This window comes from Oncorhynchus clarkii, chromosome 28 (genome assembly GCF_045791955.1).
Source record: "Oncorhynchus clarkii lewisi isolate Uvic-CL-2024 chromosome 28, UVic_Ocla_1.0, whole genome shotgun sequence".
Taxonomy (NCBI): Eukaryota; Metazoa; Chordata; class Actinopteri; order Salmoniformes; family Salmonidae; genus Oncorhynchus; species Oncorhynchus clarkii.
Genome location: NC_092174.1, coordinates 29,029,852 through 29,054,584, shown reverse-complemented (window position 1 = coordinate 29,054,584; position 24,733 = coordinate 29,029,852). Strand labels below are relative to the sequence as shown.

Here is a 24,733-nt window from a genome sequence, read left to right as displayed (position 1 = left end):
TGTGCCATCTCAGCACTACAGTGTTCCTAGCAGTGCTAACTGTGGCGGGCGTGGTGCTGGTCAGGCACCGTGTTATGCAGTTGTTCGCACGGTGTCCCCAGTACGCGTGCTTAGCCCGGTGCGCTACATCCCAGCTCCCCACATCTGCCGGGCTAGGGTGAAGATCCAGCCAGGGCGGTTGGTGCCAGCCCTGCTCTCAAGATCTCCAGTACGCCTTCACGGCCCGGTCTATCCGTCACCACCTCCACGCACCAGCCCTCCGGTGGCAGCCCCCCGTACCAGGCTGTCTCTCCGGCCCATCCTTACAGGGGCTTCCTCCTCTCCAGCGCTGTCGGAGCCTCCCGCCTGTCCGGCGCCGCTGCCGGAGTCTCCCGCCTGTCCGGCGCCTCTGCCGGATTCTCCCGCCTGTCCGGCGCCTCTGCCGGATTCTCCCGCCTGTCCGGCGCCTCTGCCGGAGTCTCCCGCCTGTCCGGCGCCTCTGCCGGAGTCTCCCGCCTGTCCGGCGCCTCTGCCGGAGTCTCCCGCCTGTCCGGCGCCTCTGCCGGAGTCTCCCGCCTGTCCGGCGCCTCTGCCGGAGTCTCCCGCCTGTCCGGCGCCTCTGCCGGAGCCTCCCGTCTGTCCGGCGCCTCTGCCGGGGTCTCCCGTCTGTCCGGCGCCTCTGCCGGAGCCTCCCGCCTGTCCGGCGCCTCTGCCGGAGCCTCTCGCCTGTCCGGCGCCTCTGCCGGAGCCTCCCGCCTGTCCGGCGCCTCTGCCGGAGCCTCCCGCCTGTCCGGCGCCTCTGCCGGAGCCTCCCGCCTGTCCGGCGCCTCTGCCGGAGCCTCCCGCCTGTCCGGCGCCTCTGCCGGAGCCTCCCGCCTGTCCGGCGCCTCTGCCGGAGCCTCCCGCCTGTCCGGCGCCTCTGCCGGAGCCTCCCGCCTGTCCGGCGCCTCTGCCGGAGGCTCCCGCCTGTCCGGCGCCTCTGCCGGAGCTTCCCGTCTGCCCAGCGCCGCCAGCGCCGCCCGTCTGCCCAGCGCCGCCAGCGCCGCCCGTCTGCCCAACGCCGCCAGCGCCGCCCGTCTGCCCAGCGCCGCCAGCGCCGCCCGTCTGCCCAGCGCCGCCAGCGCCGCCCGTCTGCCCAGCGCCGCCAGTGCCGCCCGTCTGCCCAGCGCCGCCAGTGCCGCCCGTCTGCCAGGAGCCGCCAATGCCGCCCGTCAGCCAGGGGCCGCCAGTGCCGCCCGTCAGCCAGGGGCCGCCAGTGCCGCCAGTCAGCCAGGGGCCGCCAGTGCCGCCAGTCAACCAGGGGCCGCCAGTGCCGCCAGTCAGCCCAGCGCCAGCGCCGCCAGTCAACCAGGGGCCGCCAGTGCCGCAAGTCAGCCAGGGGCCGCCAGTGCCGCCAGTCAGCCAGGGGCCGCTAGAGCCCCTCCGCCCGGAGCAGCTGCCCCTATGTCCCGAGCAGCTGCCCCTCTGTCCCGAGCAGCTGCCCCTCTGTCCCGAGCAGCTGCCCCTCTGTCCCGAGCAGTTGTCCCTCTGTCCCGAGCGGCTGCTTCACCTCTGTCCCGAGCTGCTGCTTCACCTCTGTCTCGAGCTGCCCCTCTGTCCCAAGCAGCCCCTCGGTCCAGTGGGGTCATTGAGAGGGGTGGTCATGGTGAGAAAGCCACGGAGGCGGACAATAAGGCGGACTAAGACAATGGTGAAGTGGGGTCCGCGTCCCGCGCCAGAGCCGCCACCGCGGACAGACGCCCACCCAGACCCTCCCCTATAGGTCAAGGTTTTGCGGCCGGAGTCCGCACCTTTGGGGGGGGGTACTGTCACGTTCTGACCTCTATTTCCGTTGTTTAGTATTTATTTAGTATGGTCAGGGCGTGAGTTGGGTGGGCAGTCTATGTTTGTTTTTCTATGTTTGGGGCATTTCTATGTTTTCGGCCTAGTATGGTTCTCAATCAGAGGCAGGTGTCATTAGTTGTCTCTGATTGAGAATCATACTTAGGTAGCCTGGGTTTCACTGTGTGTTTGTGGGTGATTGTTCCTGTCACTGTGTTTGTTGTCACAGGATAGGCTGTATAGGTTTTCACGTTCCGTTTGTTGTTTTGTAGAGTTAAGTTATTTCATGTATCGTTCAGTTTCCATTAATTAAAGAACATGAGTAACCACCACGCTGCTTTTTGGTCCGCTTCTCCTTCTACAGACGAACGTCGTTACACTAGCCAACGAGTCAGATTTTTAAAATGCTTTTCGGCGAAAGCATGAGAAGGTATTATCTGATAGCATGCACCACCTGAAAATGCCTGAATGCGACGTAAACAAAGACTCTGCTTATCCGACGCAGCACAAAACGCAGAAATAAAATATAAAACATTCATTACCTTTGACGAGCTTCTTTCTTGGCACTCCTATATGCCCCATAAACATCACTATTGGGTCTTTTTTTCGTTTAAATCGGTCCATATATACCCAAAATAGCTTTCTATGGAAGCTGTGTCATTCAGAAAAAAACATCGTTTTTTAACGCTGCATCATTTTTTTAAATTAAAAAAGTCGACGATAAACTTTCACAAAACACTTCGAAATCCTTTTGTAATCCAACTTTAGGTATTAGTAAACGTTTATAATCTATCAAAATGATTACAGGGCGATGTATATTCAATAGCTCCTCGTCTTCAAATCAATGGCTGCCATTGTCCACTTTTACAGCGTCCTGGTGGAGACTGGAAGAAACGGATGCCAGATACTTGGATTTTCCAACAAAAAATTCAATTGAAAATGACGACAATGGCGACATCGTGTGGAATTTGTATGAATTGCATGCAGGTCGATATTACATTTTGTCCTCTTTTAACAACCCATGAAAGTGACTTATGGAAATTATTTTTAGCTTTCAGAGAGCAGTTTTTCTTGCGTTTTTCAATGAAACACACGATCTGTTATAGTCACAGCCGTGATTTAACCAGTTTTAGAAACTTCAGAGTGTTTTCTATCCACACATAATAATCATTTGCATATACTATATTCCTGGCATGAGTAGCAGGACGCTGAAAAGTTGCGCGATTTTTAACAGAATGTTCGAAAAAGGAGGGGGTAGAAGTAAGAGGTTTTTAACTTCTGTAAAAAGCCAGATTAAGACCAAAAGCCGAAACACGTTGGATAAACTTTTAGCTATAAAGAATCTTTTGTATTTAATTTCATTGTCCTTGAAGTATTGCTGAATCTCCACTCTCCTTCAGTATGGGATGAAACAAACAATCCAAACAATATCCATAGCTTAAGGGAATTGCCTGGTTAAATAAAGGTCCAAATTAAATACCTTGCGTCCCAACCAGGACCATGGGGACCTCTGCTGTGTTCCTGTAGCTGGACAGACGCAGGAAATAGTTGTAGACTGTCTGGAAACTGATCTCATCCTCCAGACTGAAGACAAACACCACAGCGTCTACCCATGCTGCAAACTGGAGGGGACACAGAGACCAAACACAAGAATAGGCTTGGGATGATTCAACACATAAAAAAGCACCAACAAACAGTTGAAGTCAGAAGTTTACATACACATACAGCCAAATACATTTAAACTCAGTTTTTCACAATTCCTGACATTTAATCCTAGTAAAAATTCCCTGTTTTATGTCAGTTAGGATCACCTCGTTATTTTAAGAATGTGAAATGTCAGAATAATAGTAGAGAGAAGGATTTATTTCAGCTTTTATTTCTTTCATCACATTCCCAGTGGGTCAGAAGTTTACATACACTCAAATAGTATTTAGTAGCATTGCCTTCATAGGTGACCAAGAACCTGATGGTCACTCTGACAGAGCTCCAGAGTTCCTCTGTGGAGATGGGGATAACCTTCCAGAAGGACAACCTTCTCTGCAGCACTCCACCGATCAGGCTTTTATGGTAGAGTGGCCACATGGAAGCCATTCCTCAGTAAAAGGCACATGACAGCCCACTTGGAGTTTGCCAAAAGGCACCTAAAGTACTCAGACCATGAGAAAAAAGATTATCTTGTCTGATGAAACCAAGATTGAACTCTTTGGCCTGAATGCCAAGCATCACATCTGGAGGAAACCTGTCACCATCCCTATGGTGAAGCAGGGTGGTGGCAGCATCATGCTGTGGGGATGTTTTTCAGCGGCAGGAACTGGGAGACTAGTCAGGATCGAGGGAAAGATGATCGGAGGAAAGTACAGAGAGATCCATGATGAAAACCTGCTTCAGAGCGCTCAATAAATCTAGCCCTATTGAGATGTTCACATAAAAATTAGTTGCAATCAATTTCTTATGGTGAACCATAACTAGCTGAAACAAAATTATATCATGAATCTCCTGATTAGGTTTTTGTATGAATAACCACAGCAATTTAACGACAACTTAATGAATAATTCCCTTTTCTTATTTTTACGGTGGTGGCTTCAGTTCCATATGTGTGCAGAAGAGGGCAGTGTAGCAAAAGCCATTTCATGCAGAGCATCTGTTATTGTGTTAACGCCTGTGTCGCCAGTTACAAGGGGGAATATCAATGTAATCTGAAATATAGCTATTACAAACCTGTATCACAGGTTATCGGAAGGTGGAACCTGCTTTCCCCGCCACCATTACACAAACCTAATCTATATACTGTATCTCTTAGTGCAGCACCAGGGAGAGAGGAGAGGAAGAGGTTTCCCTCAGGCAGCAGAATAAGGTTCTCATAATCACAATAGCTTCTGAGAAAGTGGTTAAGGAGGAAACAGAACCGTGCCCGAGCGCTAACAGTGTAACAAGCCCTTTTCTACATCGCCTCCACCTCCTTCCTCCATTCAGGCATTCAGCAGCGTTCACATCTATCGCTCCTGAGCCCCAGGGGAATGAATCAGACCTGGGTTCAAATACTATTTTAGTTCATTTAAAATACTGTATCTGTGCTTGATTGAGTTTACCTGTTGCAATGGAGCCAATAGAATAATCCCAATAGAGCAACCCCCGCCCACCTGGCACTCCAGACAGGTACCCAGCTAACAACAAATGTTCCCTTAAGAGTCTCATTAAGTCATTAACTAACATTTTAATAGGAATGTTCCCGTGATGTGCAAGGAATGTTTCAAAGAGACTTAATGTCAAATAGAATTGACCAGGAACTAGTAACCATTTTCTCAGAATTTAAGATATTATTATGTTCTAGACACGTTTCATGGGAATGTTGAAAGAACATTTACAGTGCCTTGCGAAAGTATTCGGCCCCCTTGAACTTTGCGACCTTTTGCCACATTTCAGGCTTCAAACATAAAGATATAAAACTGTATTTTTTTGTGAAGAATCAACAACAAGTGGGACACAATCATGAAGTGGAACGACATTTATTGGATATTTCAAACTTTTTGAACAAATCAAAAACTGAAAAATTGGGCGTGCAAAATTATTCAGCCCTCTTAAGTTAATACTTTGTAGCGCCACCTTTTGCTGCGATTACAGCTGTAAGTCGCTTGGGGTATGTCTCTATCAGTTTTGCACATCGAGAGACTGACATTTTTTCCCATTCCTCCTTGCAAAACAGCTCGAGCTCAGTGAGGTTGGATGGAGAGCATTTGTGAACAGCAGTTTTCAGTTCTTTCCACAGATTCTCGATTGGATTCAGGTCTGGACTTTGACTTGGCCATTCTAACACCTGGATATGTTTATTTTTGAACCATTCCATTGTAGATTTTGCTTTATGTTTTGGATCATTGTCTTGTTGGAAGACAAATCTCCGTCCCAGTCTCAGGTCTTTTGCAGACTCCATCAGGTTTTCTTCCAGAATGGTCCTGTATTTGGCTCCATCCATCTTCCCATCAATTTGAACCATCTTCCCTGTCCCTGCTGAAGAAAAGCAGGCCCAAACCATGATGCTGCCACCACCATGTTTGACAGTGGGGATGGTGTGTTCAGGGTGATGAGCTGTGTTGCTTTTACGCCGTGTTGCTTTTACGCCAAACATAACGTTTTGCATTGTTGCCAAAAAGTTCAATTTTGGTTTCATCTGACCAGAGCACCTTCTTCCACATGTTTGGCGTGTCTCCCAGGTGGCTTGTGGCAAACTTTAAACGACACTTTTTATGGATATCTTTAAGAAATGGCTTTCTTCTTGCCACTCTTCCATAAAGGCCAGATTTGTGCAATATACGACTGATTGTTGTCCTATGGACAGAGTCTCCCACCTCAGCTGTAGATCTCTGCAGTTCATCCAGAGTGATCATGGGCCTCTTGGCTGCATCTCTGATCAGTCTTCTCCTTGTATGAGCTGAAAGTTTAGAGGGACGGCCAGGTCTTGGTAGATTTGCAGTGGTCTGATACTCCTTCCATTTCAATATTATCGCTTGCACAGTGCTCCTTGGGATGTTTAAAGCTTGGGAAATCTTTTTGTATCCAAATCCGGCTTTAAACTTCTTCACAACAGTATCTCGGACCTGCCTGGTGTGTTCCTTGTTCTTCATGATGCTCTCTGCGCTTTTAACGGACCTCTGAGACTATCACAGTGCAGGTGCATTTATACAGAGACTTGATTACACACAGGTGGATTGTATTTATCATCATTAGTCATTTAGGTCAACATTGGATCATTCAGAGATCCTCACTGAACTTCTGGAGAGAGTTTGCTGTACTGAAAGTAAAGGGGCTGAATAATTTTGCACGCCCAATTTTTCAGTGTTTGATTTGTTCAAAAAGTTTGAAATATCCAATAAATGTCGTTCCACTTCATGATTGTGTCCCACTTGTTGTTGATTCTTCACAAAAAAATACAGTTTTATATCTTTATGTTTGAAGCCTGAAATGTGGCAAAAGGTCGCAAAGTTCAAGGGGGCTGAATACTTTCGCAAGGCACTGTATGTGTCCAGTTTTCTGAGTGTTAGGAGAATATTCCATCAATGTCCCACCAAACATACTCAGAACATGGTTGCCATGTTCTCAGAATATAAGCTATTAATGTTCAAGGCACATTTCATGGGGACGTTACATGAACATTTCTGTGCATTGTCAGGATGTCGCCTGATAGTCCCAAAGAAACGTTACAAAAAAAATACAAAAAAAAACAGAACATTAGCCTTGTTACTGTTGCCAAGCCAATCAAGGCCCTGATTGGTGAACCACTGATCCATTCATAACTCTGTCAGTTGGCAAGGTTAGGGATACTCACACACACTGCTTTTAACAGTGTTCTCAACTTACATATTTGACACACTTTGACGTATACTGAACAAAAATATAAACGAAACATGTAAAGTTTTGGTCCCATGTTTCTTGAGCTGAAATAAAAAAAATGCCAGAAATGTTCCATATTCACAAAAATCTAATTTCTCTCAAATTGTGTGCCCAAATTTGTTTTAACATCCCTGTTAGTGAGCATTTCTCCTTTGCCAAGAGAATCCATCCACCTGACAGGTGTGGCATATCAAGATGCAGATTAAACAGCATGATCAATACACAGGTGCACCTTGTGCTGGGGACAATAAAAGGCCACTCTAAAATGTGCAGTTGTGTCGCATAACACAATGCCACAGATGTCTCAAGTTTTGAGGGAGCGGGCAATTGGCATGCTGACTGCAGGAATGTCCAACAAAGCTGTTGCCAGAGAATATAATGTTCATGTATCTATCATATGCCCCCTACAACGACTCACAACCCCAGACCACGTGTAGCCACGCCAGCTCAGGACTTCAACATCCAGCTTCTTCACCTGCAGGGTCGTCCGGGGGGCAGAGGGTGCTGAGGAGTATATCTGTCTGTAATAAAGCCCTTTTGTGGGGGAAAACTCATTCTGATTGGCCCACCCATGGATGCACCCCTGCCCAGTCATGTGAAATCCATAGAATAGGGCATAATTTACTTATTTCAATTGACTGATTTCCTTCTATGAACTGTAACTGAAATTGTTGCATGTTGCATTTATATTTTTGTTCAGAGTAGATGGTTAAATTGTGCATTTGAATTTATACAGTAATTATTATTCAACATGTCCTCACTTGGGATTGGAATAGAACCATATCTGTGTCAGGTATCGGTTAATCCGACTATTCTCCTGATCGATTTGATTGACTTATTTCAGCAATTGAAGTGCTTTCTGTACAGTTGTCTAATGTCGGTGGGGTTTGTAAACCCGTTTTAATGATACTCATGAATAGTTTTTTCCATGAGTGTATTTTTAACACAGCTGAGATGAATTTCAAAGTGTATTCACCCTATTGCTTACCGATCGAAGTTGTTTCATCTACATAAGTGCCCAGGGGCGCAACTTTGGTTTTCGAAGTGGAGGGGACATAACTATTTTGTATATTTTTTTATTTATCCAGTCATATAAACACTCCAAAGAGCCTACCTGACCACTCGGAGGTGTCCGCATGGTCCTAAAGCACACCCTGCCTTCTTTTGCATCACATTCCAATTATAAAACTGGGGGGGACAAAAATGCATTTTCAGAACGTGAGTCCCCAGTGAAAGTTGCGCCCCTGTAGATGCCTATAGAAGATGGATTAGGGTTTCTTCTGGACAGGGCCTAACTTTATTGGACTAATAAGCACATGCCCTACATATATCCCTTATTAGGACAGTGGTTAGAGCGTTTGAAATTGGTGCTGGTGGCCTGGGTTCCCCCGCTAGGGGAGTCACCCTACTTTCACATTCATAGCAATTTACAGTATGTTAATGTCATTATTTGTCAACAGTTACAACACACCTACCTGATCTAGTTAAAATGAGTTTGTCAATGACGTGGTGTAGATTCAAAAAATACAATAAAGTTCTCTTTGTGATGCTTAGCTATATAGAAGTAGCCCTTTACACTCGTATCCGTCTACGGGTTGAAAATGGCGGATTTGGGCACTGATAAACACCTAAATTGGAACACAATGGCTGTACAGTAACTTTCTGCACATGACGTCAGAGCTCTGCACTTCACTGCGCTGTATGGGTTTTGACTGACAGACGTTCTGAACTTCAACATCTCGCACGAGAAGAAGTTGCCCCCATTCCTCCTGCTAACTGAGCAACTATTGAGAATTCTGGGTTGTCTGAGTGAAAGAAATTGTAGAGGAATCTATGTATTTTGAAAGACAAGATGAATTAGTACAATTTATGGCAAATAATAATGCAGGCACTTTGTTTGTGTGTGTCTGAAAGTTGCCATTTATGTTTGTAACTGGTTTGGAAAAAAAAAATGAAATTAAGGAAAAAAAATTATACAAAAATGAAAGATGAGACGTTGAGGATTATAATAAATACTGCTTTGATGTACACACACACTCACTATTTACGCTGCTGCTACTCTGTTTATCATACAATGAGTGTACAAAACAATCCATGACATAGACTGACCAGGTGAATGCTATGATCTCTTATTGATCTCAATTGCTAAATCCACTTCAATCAGTGTAGATGAAGGGGAGGAGACAGGTTAAATAATGATTTTTAAGCCTTGAGACACAGATTGTGTCTGCAGAGTGTGAGAGGGCAAGACAAAAGATTTAAGTGCCTTTGAACGGGGTATGGTAGTAGGTGCAGGCACACCAGTTTGAGTGTGTCAAGAACTGCAACGCTGCTGGGTTTTTCTTCACACTCAAGATGTATCAAGAATGGTTTATCAAGAATGGTCCACCACCCAAATGACATCCAGCCAACTTGACACAACTGTGGGAAGCATTGGAGTCAACAGGGGCCAAAATGAGGCTGTTTGGGGGCAAAAGGGATGCAAACTCAATATTAGGAAGCAGTTCCTAACGTTTTGTACACTTAGTGTATATCCTGATGCTAGTCACCTTACCCCTATGCATACCTATTTTGATTGCTACATATTCCCTGCACATTATAAATATGGTATTGGAACTGGCCCAGTACATAGCTTCTTACATCGTGTTTTTCTTATTTCTGTTTCTCAAGTGCTTTTGATCTACCTAATGTTATTTTTAGTGCTGATTACTGCCAGTGGCAATCCGTCATTCAGGGCAGGTGGGGCAGAGCCCAATGGGGGGGGGGGGGCTTGCCTGTTTTGCTTGTTATTTGGTGATTAATACGTGTCACATATCAGTTTGCAAACAATGTAAAAAATAAAATAATAATTGAGTTAATAAAGCCGCATACATGGTCTCTTTGTTGCTTTCTTGAGGAAGGCGGCTCCAAAATGCAGGTGTTTCAGCCTAGCTCATTGCTTTCTGTAGTGGTGGGGCAAGCCAGCAGAAAATATGGAGTGTTGTGCTGTGATTGGCTCAGTGTTCTGTGACTCATGGGGACACTACGTCACCTCCAAGTCTTATGGGTAGAGCTCAATAATTTTTACCCCTTGGGTGCTGCATCGATTTACATTAGAAGTGCCCATCGAAGAAGGCTCAAGGTCATTGGCCACAGAATGACAACAAATCACGTTATATCTGCAGTAGCTTTGATTGGACTTTCAAAATCGTAGCTAGCAAGCTATCAGTCATCATTATGACTCATCTACTGGCAAATCCTTTTCAATCCTTGTCATTTGAAGAGAAATGAGAGATAAAACGACTCAGTGCTCATCGTTCATTGGACATAAACATTACAATTCATTATCATTATCTTTCAGACTTTAAGTGGTGTTAATTGGCTGTGCTGAGGGATGCAGACAGGTAGGATTATAAAGCAAGCAGAGCGTACGTACCTGCAGCTCCGGGGGGCCTCCCTCATCTCTGATCAGCAGCAGGTAGCTCTGTCCATCAACCACCATCTCCTTCTTGAACCGACCACCTGAAAAAGAGGAGAGACATGTCACAGTGAGTTTATAGGGTGGTGCCTGATCAGGAAAAGACTTAGAGATCATCATTATTAATACAGCCAATGTGAACCAATTCACCGATTTACCCTGCCTATCAAAGGGCTTGGCAAAGGGATGGAAGAGGGCATAAACTCAGGCCTAAAAAGGTGTAAAGCACTGACATGATATTCTATCTATTCTATCTACAATGAAAACGTGTTTGGTTAAGCTACAGCTAAATCACCAAAATTCAACATTAACACCAATATTTTTCACAAACACACACCAGTAGGCCAAGGCATGAGTCAGACTTTCCCATTTTCATACATCACATTCACATATAGATGACATTCCATTCTGATAAAGTTTTGATGAAAGTTTGGAGACATCCATCCGGCTTGTGATAGGCTGCAGTTCGATTTGACCTCGCTGTCTCAATGAGAAATCAGAAACTTGAGGAGAAAACGGGGTCTCTATGGAGTCAACCAGGGAGGGAAATGGCCATTTAGCATATCTAATCCACACACAACTGCTGAGAGATCCTGTTCCACTACACTATCCTGGCCCCCCAACCCAAATTCACTTCACAATCACCAGCTAGCCTGGAGATCAGTTTCCATCACTTGCAAAACTACACAAGCTATAAGATGGCATGCTTGAGTATTAACAGTCATAGATTCAGATTCTGTATGGAAGTCATAAAGCATGGAGAATGGATGTAGCCTGGAGCCTGCGATAAAGAGGGAAGGAGGGGATGGAAGATAAAAGGGAAAAAAAGAGAGAAGTCTTAATCTAAAGTTGCTGTAGTTCATGACCACAGGATAGTGGAGACTAGAGAAGCTATACAGTAGAATGGAAACAACTATAGTGAGCCTGGACTTTTCCCCCGTCATCTTTTTGAATGCATGTTCATATTCTTTGCCACGGGCAAGGTTGGCTACAGATAAAATACAAACCGATGGGAATGCCTAATACTAAATTGGATTTTGCATATCATTGGAATGGTTTGAGATCTGGTGGAGATTAAAAATATTCAAATGAGAGTTGGGGAGCTAGGCAAGAAACGCGTCCCAGGAAAATAAAACATTGGTTTTCGAATGCAGAACATCAGCTTCAAGCTATCTCAAACAATATTGAATAATTTACGACTCCATGAAAGTTGTAAGAGTGGGCATAATAAAGTACACTATATATACAAAAGTATGTGGACACCCATACAAATTTGTGGATTTGGCTATTTCAGCCACACCTGTTGCTGACAGATGTACACAGCCATGCAATTGAGCATGAGTCCATGCAATCTCCATAGACAAACATTGCCAGTAGAATGGCCTTACTGAAGAGCTTAGTGACTTTCAAAGTCAGTTCATCAAACTTCTGCCCTGCTAGAGCTGCCCCGGTCAACTGTAAGTGCTGTTATTGTGAAGTAGAAACATCTAGGAGCAACAACGGCTCAGCCGTGAAGTGGTAGGCCACACAAGCTCACAGATCGAGCCCACCGGGTGCTGAAGTGCGAACAAATCATCTGTTCTCGGTTGCAACACTCACTACCGAGTTTCATACTGCCTCTGGAAGCAACGTCAGCACAAGAACTGTTCGTCGGGAGCTTCATGAAATGGGTTTCCATGGCTGAGCAGCCGCACATAAGCCTAAGATCACCATGCGCAATACTAAGTGCCGGCTGGAGTGGTATAAAGCTCGCCGCCATTGGACTCTGGAGCAGTGGAAACGCGTTCTCTGGAGTGATGAATCACGCTTCACCATCTGGCAGTCTAACGAATTAATCTGGGTTTGGCTGATGCCAGGAGAACACTACCTGCCCAAATGCCTAGTGCCAACTGTAAAGTTTGGTGGAGCAGAAATAATGGTCTGGGGCTGTTTTTCATGGTTCGGGCTAGGCCCCTTAGTTCCAGTGAAGGGAAATCTTAATTAATGCATTGTAAACAATTCTGTGCTTTCAACTTTGTGACAACAGTTTGGGGAAGGCCCTTTCCTGTTTCAGCATGACAATGCCCCCATGCACAAAGTAAGGTCCATACAGAAATGGTTTGTCGAGATCAGTGTGGAAGAACTTGACTGGCTTGCACAGAGCCCTCACCTCAACCCCATCGAATACCTTTGGGATGAATTGGAATGTCGACTGTGAGCCAGGCCTATTCGCCAAAAATCAATGCCTGACCTCACTAATTCTCTTGTGGCTGTATTGAAGCAAGTCCCCGCAGAATGTTCCAACATCTAGTGAAAAGCCTTCACAGAAGTGTGGAGACTGTTATAGCAGCAAATGGGGGACCAACTCCGTCAACTTACCAACATTACGACCAGGAATACGACTTTCCCGCAGCGGATTCTCTGTTTGGTCTACCACCCAGGACAATGGATCAGATCCCAGCCGGCGACCCAAAACAACAGCGCCGCAGGAGGGGCAAAAGAAGGGGTCTTCTGGTCAGGCTCCATAGACGGGCACACCGCGCACCGCTCCCAAGTTTACTACTCACCAACGTCCAGTCTCTTGACAACTAAGTAGACGAAATCAGAGCAAGGGATGCCTTCCAGAGAGACATCAGAGATTGTAACGTTCTTTGTTTCACGGAAACGTGGCTCACCTGAGACACGCTATCAGAGTCGGTACAGCCACCTGGTTTCTTTACGCATCGCGTCGACAGAAACAAACATCTATCTGGTAAGAAGAAGGGCGGGGGGGTATGTCTTATGATTAACGAGACGTGGTGTGATCATTACAAAATACAGGAACTAAAGTAATTTTGCTCACCTGACCTAGAATTCCTTACAAACAAATGTCGACAGCATTATCTACCAAGAGAATTCTCTTCGATTATAATCACAGCCGTATATACCCCCCCCCCCCCCCAAGCAGACACATCGATGGCCCTGAATGAACTTCATTGGATCCTATGTAAATAGGAAACCACATATCCTAAGGCTGTGTTCATTGTAGCTGGGTATTTTAACAAGGCTAATCTAAAAACAAGACTCCCTAAATTTGATCAGCTTATCGAATGCGCTACCCATGCGGAAAAAATCCTGGACCATTGTTATTCTAACTTCCACAACGCATACAAAGCCCTGCCCCGCCCTCCTTTCGGAAAATCTGACCACGACTCCATTTTGTTGCTCCCAGCCTATAGACAGAAACTAAAACAGGAAACGCCCATGCTCAGGTCTGTTCAACGCTGGTTCGACCAATCTGATTCCACGCTTCAAGATTGCTTCGATCACATGGACTGGGATATGTTCCGCATAGAGTCGGACAATAACATTGATGAATACGCTGATTCGGTGAGCAAGTTTATTAGCAAGTGCATCAGTGATGTTGTACCCACAGCAACAATTAAACCCTTCCCCAACCAGAAACCGTGGATTGATGGCAGCATTCGTGTAAAACTGAAAGCGCAAACCACTACTTTTAATCAGGGCAAGGCGACCGGAAACATGACCAAATACAAACAGTGTAGCTATTCCCTCCGCAAGGCAATCAAACAAGCTAAGCGTCAGTATAGAGACAAAGTAGTCGCAATTCAATGGCTCAGACATGAGAGGAATGTGGCAGGGTCTACAGTCAATCATGGACTACAAAAAGAAAACCAGCCCCGTCGCGGACCAGGTAGTCCTGCTCCCAGACAAACTAAACAACTTCTTTGCTCGCTTTGAGATCAATACAGTGCCAACGACATGGCCCTCTAACAAAACCTGCGGGCTCTCCTTCACCGCAGCCAACGTGAGTAAAGCATTTAAACGTGTTAACCCTCGCAAGGCTGCCGGCCCAGACGGCATCCCTAGCCGCGTCCTCAGAGCTTGCGCAGACCAGCTGGCTGGTATGTTGACGGACATATTCAATCAATCCCAGTCTGCTGTTCCCACATGCTTCAAGAAGGCCACCATTGTTCCAGTTCCCAAGAAAGCTAAGGTAACTGACTATCGCCCCGTAGCACTCACCTCCTTCATCATGAAGTGCTTTGAGAGACTAGTCAAGGATCATATCACCTCCACCCTACCTGACACCCTAGACCCACTCCAATTTGTTTACCGCCCCAATAGGTCCACAGACGACGCAATCGCAATCACACTGCCCTAACCCACATGGACAAAAGGAATACCTATGTAAGAATGCTGTTCATCGACTACAGCTCAGGTTTTAACACCATAGTACCCTCCAAACTCATCATTAAGCTCGAGCTCCTGGACCTCGACCCCGCCCTGTGCAACTGGGTCCTGGACTTCCTGATGGACCGCCCCCGGGTGGTGAGGGTAGGAAACATCATGTCCACCCCGCCGATCTTCAACACTGGGGCCCCACAAAGGTGCGTTCTCAGCCCTCTCCTGTACTCCCTGTTCACCCATGACTGCGTGGCCATGCACGCCTCAAACTCAATCATCAAGTTTGCAGATGACACTACAGTGGTAGGCTCGATTACCAAAAACGATGAGACGGCCTACAGGGAGGAGGTGAGGGCCCTCAGAGTGTGGTGTCAGGAAAATAACCTCTCACTCAATGTCAACAAAACAAAGGAGATGATAGTGGACTTCAGGAAACAGCAGAGTGTGCACCCCCCTATCCACATCGACGGGACAGTAGTGGAGAAGGTGGAAAGTTTTAAGTTCCTCGGCGTACACATCACAGACAAACTGAAATCTTCCACCCACACAGACAGCATGGTGAAGAAGTTGCAACAGCGCCTCTTCGACCTTAGGAGGCTGAAAAACTTTGGCTTGTCACCTAAAACACTCACAAACATTTATAGATGCACAATCGAGAGCATCCTGTCGGGCTGTATCACCGCCTGGTACGGCAACTGCTCCACCCCCAACCGTAAGGCTCTCCAGAGGGTAGTGAGGTCTGCACAATGCATCACCGGGGGCAAACTATCTGCTCTCCAGGACACCTACACCACCCGATGTCACAGGAAGGCCAAAAAGATCATCAAGGACAACAACCATCCGAGCCACTGCCTGTTCACCCCGCTATCATCCAGAAGGCGAGGTCAGTACAGGTGCATCAAAGCGGGGACCGAGAGACTGAAAAACAGCTTCTATCTCAAGGCCATCAGACTGTTAAACAGCCACCAATAACATTGAGTGGCTGCTGCCAACATACTGACTCAATATCTAGCCACTTTAATAATTAAAAATTGGATGTAATACATGTATCACTAGTCACTTTAAACTATGCCACTTTATATAAAGTTTACATACCCTACACTACTCATCTCAAATGTATATACTGTACTCTATACCATCTACTGCATCTTGCCTATGCCGTTCGGCCATCGCTCATCCATATTTATCTTTATGTACATATTCTTATTAATTCCTTTACACTTGTGTGTATAAGGTAGTTGTTGGGACATTGTTAGATTACTTGTTAGATATTACTGCATAGTCGGAACTAGAAGCACAAGTATTTCGCTACACTCGCATTAACATCTGCTAGCCATATGTAAGATTTGAACATACTTTTGGTCATGTAGTGTACAGTGGCAAGAAAAAGTATGTGAACCCTTTAGAATGATCTGGATTTCTAAATAAATTGTTCATAAAATTAGATCTGATCTTAATCTAAGTCACAACAACAGACAAAAGTACAGGTAATTCCAAAGGGTTCATATACTTTTTCTTGCCACTGTATATCAAAAATAAATATGCTGAGAGTGACAAAGTACAGACATAAAACCGGCATGAAATATCTATCGTTGCGGCAACACCAGCTATTTCATAATAAGCCGTGTTATCTGTTACAGAGGTATGTAATAAGTTTTAGAACTGAATTTAAACTTTCCAAATGACAAGATCCCACCTCTGCAAAATAGCAAGTGAGGTCACAGTGACTGGCTCTGCCGGCAGTCTTCAAGGACTAGGTAGGCAGTGTTCTAGCTAGGGCCAACATGCAATACATATCCACTTGAGACACACTTGCTCCCTATTAAGTCCACTTTAGCCCACTTGGTGAAGGGGGATTCTCCCAGACATCAGTTTGGTTGTGTAATAGTCAGAGAGAGAGAGAGAGAGAGAGAGAGAGACTTTCCTCTGCTGAAGCAATGCCGGCGCCAGAACAAATCAGTTGGACGGATCTTTGATTTCCATAGGGGGGCCACATTTTTTCAGGGGACCTCCTTTAATGGGTTTTATATTAAAGATATCTAATTTAACTAGAAAGATGTATTACCTTTTAACGTAGCATGAACACAACCAGTCATTATGTTTTTATCCGATTGTAAACACAAATCATTTCAAAAAGTAGGTTACCGGGCCTCCCGAATGGTGCAGCTGTCTAATGCACTGCATCGCAGTTTGAGAGGCATAACTACAGACCCAGGTTCGATCCCAGGCTGTGTTGCAGCCGGCCGCCACCAGTAGACCCACACAAATGGCCCAGTGTCGTCCGGGTTAGGGAAGGGTTTGGCCGGCTGGGGTGTCCCTGTCCAATCGCGCTCTAGCAACTGCTTGTGGCGGGCCGGGCGCATGCACGCTGACTTCAGTCGCCAGTTGTACGGTGTTTCCTCCGACACATTGTTGCGGCTGGCTTCCGGGTTATGCGAGTAGTGCTGTTTGGCAGGGTCATGTTTCGGAGGATGCAAGTCTCTCGACCTTCACCTCTCCCGAGTACGTACGGGAGTTGCTGCAATAGGACAACAACGTAATTGGAAATCACTAAATTGGGGAGAAAAAGGGGCAAAAAAAAGCCAAAAAAAGTAAATAATAAAAAGTAGGTTACCTTCGCACCTTCATCCATAATAATTCCAGTATCCAAAAAAGTGCACTCACAACTTTCCTTCGATTTGCAAGTGGCTGAAACTGTCACCCGAGAAAGCATCTTACTATAAGTCTCAAGTTTTAATGTCATGTGCACAAGTATAGTGAAATGCCTTTCTTGTCATCTCTAAACCAGGGATCATAAACTAGATTCAGCCACGGGCTGATTTTTTCTTTAGCGGATGGCCAGGGGGCCCGAATGTAATAAAAAATCATTTGAAGACTGCAAATTAACCGCAAGAAGCCCAAAAATATCATTTCAAACCTTGCTTACATTTTTTACGTCGTGCCTCTCCATTACACGTGGAAATACTTGGGAACAGATTTCTTAAATTAAGGAGCTGATTTCATGGTGATTTATAGTCATGTCCAACAATGAAAATTCCACACAGGCCGCCAGTTGGGGAACACTGCTCTAAACCCAATAATGCAGTAATCAATAACAATGTAATAGTAAAATAGCATGAGGTGGAACAAAAGAAACAATAAATAAAAATAAGATGTAGCCCATGTATCTGATGCTGTTTGGCCAAAAAGAGTATGACATGAGACAGAGGGGCGCTGTTTCACTCCTTCTAATTCTTCATCAGAGATTGATGCATCTTTCTGTCGGTGCGCGTCTCGGTCAAATAAATTATCAATATTTAAACATTTTATTTGGACAGGAAACGAGGTAAGGTAGCGCGGGCCAGGCCCCCAGAGGCCGGCTCTGCACGGAAGTAACAGAACTCTGAGATTGGAGCGCTGCTTGGACCGAGCATTAATATCTGAGTCTCTATATGTCAGGAAATCTACATTTAGAGGAAATGGCAGAAAAGTGATACCCATAGTAATACCCAGTATAGTATAGTCATATCTTGTGAAAAAATGATGGTCTCTGGACCAAAGGGCCAGACTTCAAAGGAACATTTGTAATAATTCTAGAGGAGGTAAATGGAATAGGTTGGTTGCACATGAAATGATAAGAAGCCCTTGAAAATTGTAAAATGAGAGTGTTGTGCCAAATAACATCCTCTGTTGTCATGGTATGAAATGGATGTGCATTCAAGTATAGGCCTACATTTAGACTACATAACATCACCATCATCCTCTGTTCACAGCCAAGCATAGACAAAAACATATCCTGAGGTCAGAGGAGAATCCATCTGTACTGTGGAATGTCTGTTGAATCTCAGTGCCAAAAGAATTAAGCTAACCTAATTGTAGAGCGATAACGAGAGACACTCAATCTGTATTAGGGTAGGCAAGCAATAATGTATAATGATTTTGGCTGGATGTGGCTAATGAATAGAGTGGTTATAGTCTTTCTATCAACCTGTTGTCCAGCTTATACATACAGATGAGTCTAACACACAAACACAGGTTTTGAGATGGGAGCTGTATTTTTGGCTTGGTTAACAGGCAGTAAACATATTCAGCTCTAGAATGGAATGCGGAGGCTCAGAGAACTTGACACAGAGCCACAATTCCAACAGAGCCTGTTCCGCTGTTGCCATGGCAACACCTCCCTCCCTTCTCATCCCCGATACTATATTTTAACAGATATCACAGCAACTAGCAACATCGTAGAACAAAAAATGGTATGGACCAAATGAGCTGAATGGTATGGACCAAACACAAAACACTACTCTCCTTAGAAGTGAGGTAGCCTCTTTCAGTCTACAGAGTAGCTATAGTTTCTATCTGGGCTAAGCAACATTCTAGGAATGAGACTAAAAGGAGACCCCACCTGTTAATGATGGGAGATGAAGAGGTATGCTGTATCACAGAAACAATGCAGTGATCTGTATAAAATGCAATAAGAAGATACAACATGTTTCCTTAATTAACCAAAATCATCACTCAGCTTTTAGCTTTCCAGCATTTTTGTCATTGATTTCTCGAGGCCTAATTAAGCAGTAAGGATTGTTTCTTTCCCTTGGTGAAGCAGCATCATTATGCCAGGAACTCATTATGCGCTTCATATCTCTTGTCCCTCCTCGCTATAATTATACAAAACCAGACACTACAAACCCTCCAAACCCCCTCAAAGATTGTCATTTAACCCCAGCTATGACAGCATCTTTGTGGGTTTCGGAGAGCCTTCGCTTCTGAGCTCAGCAGTGCCGAACTCATTAAGGATTCCACCTGATAATCAAAATTGAGAATTGTCCGGTTGTGATTCTGTGAAGTCACAGTGGAAAGCTTTGGAACAGACCCCTGTAGAAATAAATATACCTTCTCACTGAGCTATGCCCTCTTGTTCAGTGCATCAGCACTTCAGAGCTCCCAAAGCAGAAACTGTTTATGTTCATGGCAGCAACTGCAATCCCCTTTCGCTCTGAAATGAAGGGTTTTAGTAGGATTTGGTGCTTTAAGCCCAGGTTTTTAGTTTTACCTTGATGTGTTGGGAATTAGCATTCTAACACAGCAGCCCTCTTTCTTGCATGGGAGATGCTTTGCTCTAGCTGTCATTGTCTGGATAAATGGATAAAATGGATAAAAAGCCAATTATCTCAGAGCACATCCTTCGGCTTGAGATAAATCTGACACTGTCGACTGATACAAAACAATAACAACAACAGAAAACACACCTGGCTTCAAAGACTAGCTGTTAATGATGATACACGAAGATAAAGCAGGTTTCTCTTTATATACTATGTGGAACACACTCAACCTAACTGCTAATTATGAATTGAGTTTGTATACAGCCTACGGTCACTATCAAGCCCAGCCCTGTCATTGTACTTTATGCCAGTATCTATCTCCAGCTAGAATAACTTAAACCCAAATACAGACTGCTAACTTATCATTCCGGCAGAGGAGGCTGGTGGGAAGAGCTACAGGAGGATGGGCTCATTGTGATGGCTGGAATGGAATCAATGGAATGGTACCAAACACATCTAACACATGGAAACAACATGTTTGACTCTGTTCCATTGATTCCATTCGAGCCATTACAATGAGCCCATCCTCCTATAACTCCTCTTTCCAGCCTCCACTGCATTCCAGGTGGTATTTCAACAGGTTTTGAACAGCCAATAATCTGGTAACATATTAAAATAACTTTATATGTCTTTATAGTGCATTCAGAAAGTATTCAGACCCCTTACATTTTTCCACACTTTAGTACGTTACAGCCGTATTCCAAAATAGATTTTTTCTTATCAATATACAACCAATACCCAATAACGGCAACGCGAAAACAGGTTTTCAGAAACTTTAGCAAACGTATAAAATAAAAGCAGAAATACCTTATTTACATACAGTGGGGCAAAAAAGTATTTAGTCAGCCACCAATTGTGAAAGTTCTCCCACTTAAAAAGATGAGAGAGGCCTGTAATTTTCATCATAGGTACACTTCAACTATGACAGACAAAATGAGAAAACAAATCCAGAAAAGCACATTGTAGGATTTTTAATGATAATGATTTTTAATTTATTTGAAAATTATGGTGGAAAATAAGTATTTGGTCAATAACAAAAGTTTCTCTCAACACTTTGTTATATACCCTTTGTTGGCAATGACAGAGGTCAAATGTTTTCTGTAAGTCTTCACAAGGTTTTCACACAATGTTGCTGGTATTTTGGCCCATTCCTCCATGCAGATCTCCTCTAGAGCAGTGATGTTTTGGGGCTGTTGCTGGGCAACACGGACTTTCAACTCCCTCCAAAGATTTTCCATGGGGTTGAGATCTGGAGACTGGCTAGGCCACTCCAGGACCTTGAAATGCTTCTTACGAAGCCACTCCTTCGTTGCCCGGGCGGTGTGTTTGGGATCATTGTCATGCTGAAAGACCCAGCCACGTTTCATCTTCAATGCCCTTGCTGATGGAAGGAGGTTTTCACTCAAAATCTCACGATACATGGCCCTATTCATTCTTTCCTTTACACGGATCAGTCGTCCTGGTCTCTTTGCAGAAAAACAGCCCCAAAGCATGATGTTTCCACCCCCATGCTTCACAGTAGGTATGGTGTTCTTTGGATGCAACTCAGCATTCTTTGTCCTCCAAACACGACGAGTTGAGTTTTTACCAAAAAGTTCTATGTTGGTTTCATCTGACCATATGACATTCTCCCAATCTTCTTCTGGATCATCCAAATGCTCTCTAGCAAACTTCAGATGGGCCTGGACATATACTGGCTTAAGCAGGGGGACACGTCTGGCACTGCAGGATTTGAGTCCCTGGCGGCGTAGTGTGTTACTGATGGTAGGCTTTGTTACTTTGGTCCCAGCTCCCTGCAGGTCATTCACTAGGTTCCCCCGTGTGATTCTGGGAGTTTTGCTCGCCGTTCTTGTGATCATTTTGACCCCACGGGGTGAGATCTTGCGTGGAACCCCAGATCGAGGGAGCTTATCAGTGGTTGTGTATGTCTTCCATTTCCTAATAATTGCTCCCACAGTTGATTTCTTCAAACCAAGCTGTCAACAGGTGTCTTTTATACTGATAACAAGTTCAAACAGGTGCCATTAATACAGGTAACGAGTGGAGGACAGAGGAGCCTCTTAAAGAAGAAGTTACAGGTCTGTGAGAGCCAGAAATCTTGCTTGTTTGTAGGTGACCAAATACTTATTTTCCACCATAATTTGCAAATAAATTCATTAAAAATCCTACAATGTGATTTTCTGGATTTTCTTTTCTCATTTTGTCTGTCATAGTTGAAGTGTACCTATGATGAAAATTACAGGCCTCTCATCTTTTTAAGTGGGAGAACTTGCACAATCAGGGAGGTGACCAAAAACTCGATGGTCACTCTGACAGAGCTCCAGAGTAATTTTGTGGAGATGGGAGAACCTTCCAGAAGAACAACCATCTCTGCAGCACTCCACCAAACAGGTCTTTATGGTAGAGTGACCAGACGGAAGCCACTCCTCAGTAAAAGGCACATGGCAGCCCACTTGGAGTTTGCCAAAAGGCACCTAGAGAACTCAGACCATGAGAAACAAGATTCTCTTTGGCCTGAATGCCAAATGTCAAGTCTGGAGGAAACCTGGCACCATCTCTACGGTAAAGTATGGTGGTGGCAGCATCATGCTGTGGGGATGTTTTTCAGCTGCAGGGACTGGGAGACCAGTCAAGATCGAGGGAAAGATGAACGGAACAAAGTACAGTGAGATCCTTGATGAAAACCTGCTCCAGAGAGATCAGGACATCAGACAGGGCCGAAGGTTCACCTTCCATTTGGACAACGACCATAAGCACACCGCCAAGACAATGCAGGAGTGGCTTCGGGACAAGTCTCTGAATGTCCTTGAGTGTTCCAGGTAGATCCTGGACCAGATCAAACATCTCTGGAAAGACCAGAAAATAGTTGTGCAGCAACACTTCCCATCCATCCTGGCAGATCTTGAGAGGATCTGCAGAGAAGAATGGGAGAAACTCCCCAAATACAGGTGTGCCAAGCTTGTAGCGTCATATCCAAGAAGACTCGAGGCTGTAAACACTGCCAACGGTGCTTCAACAAAGTACTGAGTAAAGGGTCTGAATACTTATGTAAATATATTATTTACGTTTTTTTATTAGGAAGACATTTGTAAAATTTCGTAAAAAACAGATTTTGCTTTGTCATTATGGGGTATTGTGTATAGATTGATGAGGGGAAGAAAAACAATTTAATCAATTATAGAATAAGGTTGTAACGTAACAAAATGTGGAAAAAGTCAAGGGGTCTGAATACTTTCTGAATGCACTGTAAATGTATATAAATGTTCAGAAATAATTAGAAATCCTTTTTACATTATTATAAATATCTCAAATGACATGTACATGTATGATGCAGCAGGGTCAGTAGATGGAGTAGATTAGCAAGATACCATCACAGTTAGAAGTGATGTGTTCATGTGTTGACTGACAAGACCCTCCTAGAGTCCACAACCTTTTAGCTCTTTACAGCGTGTGACACCTCTCTCCTCCCTCAGGTGTTTTTCCTAAACAGCAGCAAGCTCTGTCTCTTACCTTCAGGAGATTCCTCCTGCACATATGTGCCTGTCAGGTACCGGTGGACCAAGGCAGACTTCCCACTCGACAGATTACCCACAATACCCTGCAGAAACAACAAGACAACAGTCTAGTCAAGGACATCATATATATGTTGTTGAGATGTTTACACAGCCAACCAATGTCATAGCCCACAGCCAATGGACTTGCTTCTTGTAAAGGCAAGGTGGCAAAACAATAGTTCTGTAAGAAGTTGCAGAGACAAATCAAATCAAATCAAATCACATTACATGGTTACATACACATGGTTAGCAGATGTTAATGCGAGTGTAGCGAAATGCTACACCACAACTAACGCCAACTAACGCTAGAGCCCACAGTCTATGGACTTTCTTATGGACAGATGATGCTTGTGGGATAAAAGAAAGGTGGTCACCGGCAAGGGAACAGTTCAGGACGTTCAGAACGTCCAGGCCCAGGCCCCAGCCCTGACTGCTGACCGCCCCCAGGGGGAGCCTGACAGTGGGTGAGCTGGGGCTGGGCTGCTCCCAGGCTGGGGTGGCTGTTGATAATGCCAGTGTGTCTGGGAGAGAACACGCCCTCCTCCCCTACTCAACCCCACAATCCACCTTCACCACCCTCTTCTTTAGATCATTAGTGGGTGGTAAAGTCAGGTATGGTTTTAATTATAAGGGGACTGTGAGAGAGATGTGTGTGTGTGTGTGTGTGTACAGGATCTTTAAGAGCCTAGATGATGCTACCTCTCCTCTCCATCATTACACTTACGATCTACATAAGGAGGAAGTTGGCTTTGGAGAGGACAAAGAGTAGTAGTCTATCCACCACAGAAGAATAACAAGCTAGGAGGTACTCAGAACAGAAGCTAACTACAAAAGGAACAGAGTTTATGTTAGAAATGTAAAGCTTTGTAAGCTGCTGGGTTGTAGGCCCATCATTAGGGCTGCTGTATAAGCATAGTTCAGGCAGATGAAAGCAGAGCGGGCACAGTGTGTGCAAATCCCACTACAGCCTTTTTTAAGGATCAGTCTATGGTTCATTATCAAGGTCCGGCAGGGTTAAATGAGAAGACAGTACTATACAGTATCAGCTCATCTCCTCATGAGTGCAATTGTCAATTGTTGGAATGATAACATCTGCCCGTGCTTTTGGGAAAAAATAATATATGAATGAACTACTTCTGTCCAATACTGTCATATAGAACTGTGGAAGAAATGGAAGCTATGCGTCCCTGACAGTCCTCGACTCTTGCCTGCTGAATCCAGCGTCAGTTCACTAAACCCCTGAAATGTCTGGAGTTTTCCAATTAACACCTAACACTACATAAAAGACAATG

At 44.9% G+C, this 24,733-nt stretch overlaps 1 protein-coding gene across 2 annotated transcripts in view; it reads right to left on the bottom strand.

Moving 5' to 3' along the window:
* Positions 1-24,733, bottom strand: part of LOC139386813 (arf-GAP with GTPase, ANK repeat and PH domain-containing protein 3-like) — a 274,884-nt gene that overhangs the window by 102,203 nt on the left and 147,948 nt on the right. For both annotated transcript variants that reach the window (XM_071132626.1, XM_071132625.1), the window contains exons 3-5: positions 23,398-23,485; positions 10,601-10,686; positions 3,281-3,422 (exon numbers count right to left, since the gene is read on the bottom strand). In XM_071132626.1, coding sequence (XP_070988727.1) covers positions 3,281-3,422; positions 10,601-10,686; positions 23,398-23,485 — 316 coding nt within the window. The remainder of the gene's footprint in view (positions 1-3,280; positions 3,423-10,600; positions 10,687-23,397; positions 23,486-24,733) is intronic.